Below are 10,460 nucleotides of genomic sequence, written 5' to 3' on the forward strand. Positions count from 1 at the left end.
CTTTATATCACACGTTTAATGGCGTAAATGATGAGACCTCGGGCAATTTAAACGCTTTATACGGAAAAACCTACCATGCGGGACCTCGTAAGCGAGTTTTACTGTATTTTTTTTTCCGTAAATAGTAAAAAACCGAATCCTATATCATACCTGCCGAAGCTTCGAATCCCTAGGATTCGGCGGATATTGGATTCGGTCGCCCCATCCCTAGCCTATACCTATATAAACTTCTTTTCGCATTTTAAAGCAAAATTATGCAAAAAAAATTCCTCAAAAATTTTTAAAAAAAATTTTTCATCACATATAGACGCACTTAATTTTTTCCCCATCAAATCTGGTAAAATTGCCGCGACCTATATGCGAGTAAATACGGTAATACCCAACTAAACATAAATCCATATACTGTCACTTGCACCCCTTTCATTTTAACTGCCTCAATTGAAATACCATGATATAATAGTGGCCAATTAATTGTTTCACATGTGTGCTCACTGTTTATTATGGAACCAAATTGTTTTATACAGAATCCTGCCGATGCGACCCCCCTCTGATGCGTCCATTCCGTTTATACAATCGTTTCTTGAGAAACCACGAAAAATTTGAGAAGAGAAAGTCGAAAATTTGAGTTAAATCGGCTGAAAAACAAGTCTGTTACACTTTGTTGGGCACTATGTGTTCACGTTTATCTTGGCGAGAGCTGTACTGTAAGCAGGCAGGCATACAAAAGACGGCTAAAAACAGATACCACCCCTCTAGACTGTCCACGCGGCAGTGTCTAGCCGAGCTCGGCGCGTCCACTATCGCACGAAAAGCAGTCTCAGCTGTCATGTTATCTTACCCGCCCGCACGAAAAGCCGCTGTGGTAGCTTCTGCGAGAGGGTAAGAAACTCATCCGGCCAGGCTGGCGGGTAGCGGCGGCTTGACGTCATATGATACGTGACGTGATGTGACATGACGTTAACCTCTACCATCCCCTGCTAATTCTTCAAGGCTCATCCCTCCCAGAGCCACAAACCATGTAATGCCCCCCCCCTTCCCCTTTCCAACTAATATTTCAACACATTTCCTCCCTTGTTTCAACCTTCTGCGTGAGAAACTGTCAGCATCCTCCTCCCCTCCCACACCGATGCGACAAAGGCCAGGTTGTATAGTCCATTCTCGGTAAAATAAATATTTTTATGGGCTTATACGACTGTCCTTCGCCGTTAATAAATACTTTATAAGTTTATGATACAATTTGTTTATTAGTCACACAGCAGTTTCTGCTGAAAAATCACTAATACCTCGAATTTTATTGAATAGAAAAATTTAGCAAAGCCGTAAATATATTTATTTTACTGCATAGTTACTTTTCCATCTGATTTCCAATGTGTTTTTTTTTTTTTTTTTTCCCCCCCTCGCTGCGAAGGGACTTGGAAAAGATAATTGCTTGAGGTGTCAACATAAACATTGCTGACGGCAAGGGCGGGAGCGCATCCTGTCGGTCTGTCGCTGTGATTATCTACTCCAAAAACATGTCACAGCATTTCAGGATAGCATTGTTCTTATATCTTTCATTTTTAGCTGAATGTTTTCTACCTGATCCACACAAGTTCCTTCGCCACGTTTTGAACGAAAATAACCACCAGCCGGCTAGCATAGCCGAACTCGCGTGACGTGAATTCACTTAGCGCGAGTATTTATCGGAACCCATTCGGGGTATGCGAGTCTGAGGTGTAATATGAATTTAAAAAGTTGTCTTTTTTACACCATAGACTATTTGAATATGAAATCTATGCGAACAAAGGTGATGTTTTTATGTATTTGGAGATATTGGGGGGGGGGGGGGGGGGGGGGGGGGGGTAAATATTGGCCCGAATTCTCTATTGCGACCATCATTCCGTTTATAAGTCCATTTTTCCGGAAACCGTGAGGGGTCGCATCAGCGGGATTCTACTGTACTAGTCAAATTTGATTCTGAATAGGTTTGGAAAAAATTTAGGGTTGCAGCTAAGTGTATGTTGCATTTTAATTTGCTTTAATATACAATATATATACCAATATAAATGTTACGGATCAGGAATTAATTGCACACATCATACATTTTTAAATATTTTATTTTGAATTTAACATACTGTATAAATCGGAATAGAGGCCATCTCCTACTTTTGGATGTTCCCTCCACCAAAAAATAATATTTATTTATTTTTATTTTAAATCAGAATCACTTTTACTTCTCATTTTTCTACATCCTTCAACACCACATATTCTCACAGAACCTCTATTGGCATGCTGCTACAAAGTTGTTGGTCTGTTTTTCATAAGTGTACGACTTTGAGGTTGTAATTACAATAACTTCTTACGTCGCTGCGTTTCCGTGAATAAATTATTAAATTCCAGGAACACTTTTTTTGAAAACTTTTCTCTATTTACCCTGAACTACAACAGGTACAGGATCATAATACCTATCAAAAAATAAACTGTAAAATTCCATTTGGCACAATGTGTCTTAACATATGATTGAGGTTAATGTTACAAGAAAAATATTGTTGAGTGTAAACAAGCACCCCAACAGGAGAATTAAAAATTCATAGGGTGCATTCCTTTAGCTAACATAGACGAAAACTTGTAGCTGTTGGTTTTTTTTTAGACTTGCATGCGGTTACAAGCATGGAACACTCCCTGCACCATATTTTTTTATAGTTTAGGTTAGTTATCTGTATACAATTTTCTCTCTCTCTGTCTCCCCCCCCCCCCCCCCCCCCCCCCCAACCATGTTTGTTGACAGAGAAAAAAAATGCACACATGGAAATTGATTTTACTGCAATATATTAAAGAGAAATCATCAAGACACGTGGTAATGCAATGTAAGAAATTGTTTTAACACTGTTACGTGAATGGTCAAGTACATTTACCATTATGCTTTTTTTTGTCTACTTTAATTTTTCTTGGGGCACAATTTCAATTTCACAATAACGCCTGTTTTCGTGAGTGATTTTTGTGAGTAAAAACCCCAGCCTCTATTCAGGTTTATACAGTACTGTATACAAGATTCAGTCTCATAAAAAATGTTTGTGGTAAGTAATTTTATGTTTTGTTTGAATTAGTATTGATTTGAATGAATAATAAACTTGAATTCAACCTATATCTCTCAAACATAAACATGATAAAAAAAAGACTTATAAAATATTGGTTGCTGATTTTGTGTGGTGCATATGTAATGGCCAGAAACATTTAATGTTAAATCTTAAATTTATATAGTGGCTAACAAAACAATTGTGAGTTAAGGTAGGTTGTCATTTTCGAGATTATCATTTTGTCCTGTTATATTGTTATTACCTTACTAGTAGGGCCCCCTGGAAGTGGTAAATAAAATTTTCAGATTTCGTCACTAAAAATTAGCAAAAGCGGTGTTAAAATTCACTTAAAAACACAAAAGCGGTGCTAAAAACTTGAAGGAAAAAAAAGTATGTGTGTTACTGTAAATATATCTGAAATTATTTAAGTTAAATAATTTTACTTAAACCTCCTCATTACTGAATACCCTAAACAAATAGGTTATATATATTTATATGACAAACTTTTAATTTAGACACTGATTATTAGTTCATTCCCATAAACTAATCTGGAAAACTATTAATCCCTTTAACAAAATCTATAAAACACTGTTGACCAACTAATCATCAACCTCACACCATTCGAAAATGAATGTTTGTTTACATTTTTCCGCTTTTTGGCGCAATTTAAAATGCTTGTGCTGCCCCGTACGGCTGGGTGACGAAGAAAAGATAGTTGCAAGGTCCCCTATGAGAGTTTCCAGGGCCTGGTTCGCCCGATAATCTGCTTGATACTACGACAATGTTCCAACTATATGCCAGCGCCCCCAGCTGACGTGGTATGGCCACTCACGTAAGGCTGTTCCAAACACCGTTCGCCCAATCATCTGCTTGCTTTTGTATTTATCCGGTATCGCTGTTCCATGCTGTCAGTGCCCAGAGCGGTGTGCGTAGGGTTTAAAACTTCGCCCGTTTGTCTTATCTATCCAAACATTATGCCGGAAAGGATAAAAAACGACACTGCGATTTCGCGTTTTATTACTAAATTTCGTGTAAAAATGCTGTGTTAATGGTGATTTAGCGTAAAAACGGTATTTTACGGCGATTTCGCGTTTATCGTAGTTTAATCGCGATTGCGATTAGTAGAGCCAAGATTTTACAGTTTTATTTTTAGCGAAATTTCTTCCTAAAGATATTGAGATTTTGTCTTTATCGTCATAAAAATTCAGATTTTTTTTGGTATCGCCGTTATGATTTATTTAGGAGAATTAAGATCAATAGTAGTAAATGTAATTGTAACCTCTTTTATTAATATTTACAATTTTTGCTCAAAGTAAATAAATATTAATGGCATAGACTGCGTATTAGAGGAAAGTATAAAAACATTATGAACATAACTTAGGACCTCATAATTTTGACATTATTCTTCCTGTATTTGGTGAAGGTGCATTTATATACAGGTGCCAGTATTTTATTTTGGTGAACATTATTCATGATTCATGAGAAAGCAACCATAGTTAGAAGTTCAGCATTCTCAGGCAAAAGAGATCTTCTCCGGTCACTGACAATGACAGAATACTTTGAAAATGCCCTTTCAGTGTCAACATTTGATGTTGGTATCCACATTAATTTGAGTGCAGCTGCAGCAAACTCAGGAATTTCAGTTGACACAAGATATTCACTATGTCTACACTGGCTGTGTGTGGTTTTTGTAGTTCACTGTTTACAAGCTTTTGAAGGGCCATATAACCTGCTGCTATAGCAGTTCTCGGCACATTTTGTAGGAAAGGTAGAGTATCAGCCATTTTTTAGAACTTTTTGTCTTCTATGCTGATATTCCCAATATTTTTGGGTTTCAGCAGGGCATCAGTATCACAAAAAAGTGCATGAGAAGGATCACTTGAGACAAAATCATGTAGCTTTAGTAAGCTAAGCTGTGATGTCTCTTTGAACTGTTCTTTCAAGGCTGCAGACTAACATTTTTCATTTTTCTCAGTAACTTTTCAACAGCCTTTGGAGAAATTCCTTTTGTTAGAACTTCCAATGAAATTTGAATCTTCTGAAGCTTTGAATAGAGGAGGTAGGCAGTTGGGTAGGAGGATCCCTCCAAAACATTTGTTATGTCAACAAAGCAGGCACAATTTTAGTGACAAACACACACTGAGCTTCAAGGGCTTGGATCTCAGTTTCTTGCAGTCCCTTTATGAATTTCACACCAGCATTATTTTCTTCACTCAATTGTTCAAAGAAGCTAACAGTGTTATGCAGGTGATCAGCCAGGTAGAAAACAGCATGAAACCATGTGTTCCATCATGTCAAAATGGGCATTGGAAACATCTTCACGTTATCTTTTCCATTCTTGTCCCTCAAAAAGTTGAAGTAGGCATGCCGTCTCTTTTGTGTGTTCATAAAAGCATTTTTTACCTTGATCACAAAGAGGTTTAAATCCTCCAAACTGTTCTGCCAGATCTGCCCTACCAGATTGATTTTATGTGCCCAACACTGCACGTGGTATACGTGTTCACCAAATACACCTTTCAAAGTGCTTGCAGATCTGGTCATATATCTAGCACTGTCAGTTACATATGCAACTATGTTTTCTTCTTTGATTTCATACTTGGTGCATATGTCAATCACAGCTTTTGAGCAGTTGACAGCATTAGCAGCTTCAAGTACACATGATGCTCCAAGTAAAATGCTTTGTTCTGCCCCTGGTTGCAATATCTGGAAAAGAATATTGAACACACAGTTATTTGCTTTATCTGTGGTTTCATCTGCCATAATTACGACTTTCTGGTCTGCCACTTTTTCTCTGATCTCTGCCTCTTTCTTTTCCCTTAAAAGAGGAATATATTTTTTTCTTACCAAGTCTGCACTAGGTATATCACCAGCACCACTGACATGTTTTGCTAGCCATTCCCTAAGTTTGCAGTTGTCCAGTTTCTCAACAGGTCGCAAAAAATGTTTCAAATGTTTCCAGTACAAATTCATCTTTTTGTTCCTTGGCTCGTTTTAGCACTGGCCCTGCCTCATCAATTGAAAGCTGCCATTTTGAAGTTTGTTGCCTTTGCTTCCCATTTTTGTGTCTCTCTGACTGAATGTGTTTGTTTAATGTATCTTTCCTTTCAAATTCTAAACGACAGTCGCAAAATTTACACATCAATATTTTACTACCACTCACATAAAACCCTTCTTTTGAAAATTCTGCTGCACGTGCAGCCACTGTTGGTTTATTTTTAGGCATTTTTTTGTTTGTTACACAATTTTGCTAACCAATTCCTAAGACAGAAACACAAAAAAAAAATTCACAGAAACATAACAAACGTAAAATGTTTTAAAATGTAATGAAAATATAACTCAATTTATGTTGCAGCATGGTAAATACGTCACGGACGTTGTAAAATGCATTTTTTTTTATGTTTACAAAAATAATGTTGTTTGATGCAATCATGCCAATACACGAAACATTAATATACTTTTTTCTTAACACATGCTATGCGTGCTGCACTTCATCAAGAATTTAAAGTTTCGGGTGCTGCGGTACACTTATTTAGTCAGAAAAGATACATTTTTTCCTGGCTTTTAAATTACGTTATAAAACACACACGCGGAAAATTATTACGCTCAACACAAGTGCGTTTGCGTCGTGTTGGCTAACGGTGCCTATTTACAATCTTCGAATAATGGCGGCACTGTTTTTCAAATGTGTGTATATAACCAAAAATGAAAAAAAATTATTATCTGTGTATAAACTATGAAATATTAAAGTCTTCTGTTAGATTTATTTATTGCAAAAGTGTGTTTGAAACACCTACAAAGATAGTTCTTCCAAGAAACGACATAAACAAGAATTTGTCATCTAACTGGTGATGTTATTGTTATGTATTTCGTGTTCATATGGTACGTAATCAATTTTTTTGCGTTTTGGTAGTGTTAACACTCAACATCGTTCTATTTCGCGTTATTTCGCATGCGAGAAAATTACGAAAACTACAAATTCATTCCCACTTCTATATCTAGATGAACATATTGATCAGAGCACGGGCACATCTATAGAAGCATGCACTTAACTTTTTTAAATATATCCCATTAATGAAATGTCACTGTCACCGATGAAAGTCTCATAGGACATTGGAACCTCTGAGAAACAACTGCATGTCTATTTAGGGCATTGGACATAAAAAAACTATACATTACATGCACCTGGCAATCGTAAAGTGTCAATTAAATGTAAACAAAATTGACAACCAAGTTAATGTTTGCTGACAGTTATAAGTACTCCATTCCCCTTAATAAGTAATATTAATATATCAAGCCAATAGAACATTAATTCGCATAGGCCATGCAACCTGCATAGTTATCACATACAGCTGCAAGAGAACAATTAGAAAGAGTAATTAATATTTTGAATAACCATAGGATATATTAACCTTACCTAATCCGAGTCGAATTCCGAGTCGAATCTATGTGCATTATCTGTTCCACTTGAATTTCCATCAGATGATGATTGAAGGGTTACAATAATTTTGTCGATTTCGATGTCCATGATTCGAACACTTCTGAAATATTCAGCTTCAATACCTTTAACATGTTCGCAGCACTTTTTCCACTCTTCGACATAGTTTGAAGCAAACAATTTCTCAAATAGTTTTCTTTTTTTGTCCAACGAGTTACCTATTTCATCAGAGACCTTCCTCTTGATGTCCCCCCCACACTAGCTCGATTGGATTTCGATCTGGGTGGTAGGGGGGCAATCGAATCACGTCATGGCCATATTTGTTTATGATTTCGTCTACCTTGAATATTTTTGGGGAAGGATGCTGTTTCACCAAACACAACAAATCTGCTCTGTTCATGTCAGGAGAAAACTGGATGCTATTTTCCCTAAGCCAATCTTGAATGTCATGTTAAGAGTAGCTAATGAAGGTTTTCTATCAGTTTTAACATTGTGGTAACTAGTATTGTCTAAAACAATGACACTGTGCGTTGGCAAATTTGGTAGTAACTTTTGTTCTAGCCACAACGAAAAATTTGCATAGTTCATATCATCGTGATAGTCACTGGATTTTTGTTTTGATTTAAAAATCAATAACGCATTCTGGAAAAAGCCTTGTTCGCCGCCAGCATGCACAATTATCAATCGTTGCCCTTTACCGACAGATTCTGTGACCCCCAGTTAAGTGCTGGATTGCCAGCAAGAACTTACACTGTGAGTAGCGTGTAGATATGTTTCATAAATATATACTATATTCCGCCCTGCATTTCGGTACACACGAATCTCTTGTAAATATTTTCCTCTCCATGCAGTAATTTCAGTTTTCTCTATCAAAAGTTTTCTTCTAGACTGACATGTTTTCCATCGAAAACCAAGACGTTTCAACAGTTTGCGCAAGTATTCTTTGCTGCAGTTCACAATACCGTCATCTCCTAAGGACTTGGTCAAATTCTTTAATGTCCGCACTTTTTTCTAATGGTATAAAATTCATGAATTTTCCTATGAATCGCACATTCGGAAAAGTCATCAACTTCAATTCTTTTCTTTTGGTCTATGTTCTTACCCGTGGGTGTGGAAAATGATAAACTACTTTTAATTTTACCTTCCGCAATGATACTTTTAATGGTTGATTGCGAAACACCTGTCGCCGCGCTTGCCGATTCTGTGACGTTGTAATTTAATTTATATAAACGTTTCTGTTCTTTTAAATGTGTTACAACATTGTAAACAATTTCCCTTGCTTGTCCACGTAATGGTGTACCGACTGAAATGTGTGACTTAATTCCTGAAGTTGAAGCCATAACGCAAACCTTATCGTGTAAACCGACCTGCGAAGCACTATCTCGGGAGCGGCGTATCCAGGAAGCACAACCGTCAACTGATCCCCTCCACTCCACTCCGCTAGAGAATCACGTGACCGCCGCCTGACACTGGGGTCTGCGCAAGTCGAAAACAAAGTTGCCGGATTATAGATTACCATGGTGGTAGTTTATTTACATTAATTAATTTTTTTGTTTCAGAACGGCACCAAGCCAGAACTGTCTCAGGATGTCAGCTTAGAGGAGATAAGCTCTTGGGAGAGCTGCGAAGGTTACTCCGGGGCGGACTTGGCTGCTCTGGTCAAAGAAGCAGCTGTGGTGGCTATTCAGGAAGTGTTGGGTGCGCCAGCTGAGAAAGTGGTAGTTTGTCGGAACCACTTCCTTCAGGCTGTGAAAAGCATAAGGCCTTCAGTTACAAAGAAGGTGAGTGGGATAAACTTGTCAGATTTGCTTACTGTGTAATTTCTAGAGAACACACACACAAAATTAAATAAAACAGATTAAAAGCTGAATTAAGATAAGGCAAATCTGTGCAAAATTTCTGGTTAGTATTAGTTTTCAATTGAAATCTGGTTGGCCTTCAAGGTTTTTGAAATTGCATTTTGCAGGACCGTTTGTACTACGAGAAGCTGCAGAAGTTGTACTCTCCCCCTCCCGTGAAGGACCAGCAGCTCTGGTCGGCAGCGGTGGAGGCCAGCGTAGAGCTGACCAGCAGCAGTTCCGTCGCAGCCCACGAGAGGGAGCAAAGTGACACGACGCAGCAGAACTCTGCAGTGTCCTCGCTGTTCACGGAGCAACACGACACATTGCAGAACACACCTCCGCATGCGACGGCAAGGCTGGAAGAAAGTTCCCAGGACTCTTCGACACCAAAAACTGCAGAGAACAAGGACAGTGCCGACAAACAGAGTTCTGATGTCGACTCCACCCTGGATGTAGACAAGTCTCCTGAACTAAGCACTGGTAGTTGCGACTGAAAAAGTTTATAGTAAATGTTTATTACCAAAAAGTAGAATTAAAAATAAAACATTACAAGTGAACATTTTTAATTTGGTTTATGAATAATTATTTTATTATATTTTTATTACAACTACTTTATAGAATTTAACACTTCTTTTAGTAGGTACTTTTGGTTTGTGAAACTCATGACAAATGTTTATTCTAGTTTTATTTGAGCCGTTTATTCTTAAGTGAGCACTTTTGAAATCAACCTTTGGAAAACGTCACTGCCATAACTGTGTATAATTCAATGGAAACAAGAGCATAATTGTCCAGCTGGTCAAATAAAGCAAAGAAGTCCAACAATTTAAAGTCTTTTATGCACATGTCACTTGAGTTTTCCATTCAGTGAAATAAAAATAGTGTAGGATCTATTCTGGATACCATCAATTTCAGTGGCATTGAAGGTTATTGGTATCAAAGGATTCCGAATATGACGGTTTTGGCATTGTAGCTGGTCGATTCTTCCCCTACAGCAAAATTTCAAAATGTGGAGTACATGTTTTATTGCATAATCGTCGCACAGTTGTTTTAGGGCATAAAAATTTGGAAGAAAAAAATTTCTCATAAATCTGCTCAATATTTTTGGTCTTGATATTAGATCTTGAGTGC

General features: G+C 37.5%; 1 protein-coding gene across 1 annotated transcript in view; it reads left to right on the top strand.

Annotated features, from left to right (window-relative positions):
- Positions 1-9,898, top strand: part of LOC134538417 (nuclear valosin-containing protein-like) — a 73,419-nt gene extending 63,521 nt beyond the window's left edge. The window contains exons 14-15 of the mRNA XM_063379720.1: positions 9,051-9,272; positions 9,458-9,898. Of these exons, the coding sequence (XP_063235790.1) occupies positions 9,051-9,272; positions 9,458-9,826 (591 nt within the window). The 3' untranslated portion in view covers positions 9,827-9,898. The remainder of the gene's footprint in view (positions 1-9,050; positions 9,273-9,457) is intronic.
- The last annotated feature ends 562 nt before the right edge of the window (positions 9,899-10,460 follow it).

Source organism: Bacillus rossius, chromosome 13, assembly GCF_032445375.1.
Source record: "Bacillus rossius redtenbacheri isolate Brsri chromosome 13, Brsri_v3, whole genome shotgun sequence".
NCBI classification, from domain to species: domain Eukaryota; kingdom Metazoa; phylum Arthropoda; class Insecta; order Phasmatodea; family Bacillidae; genus Bacillus; species Bacillus rossius.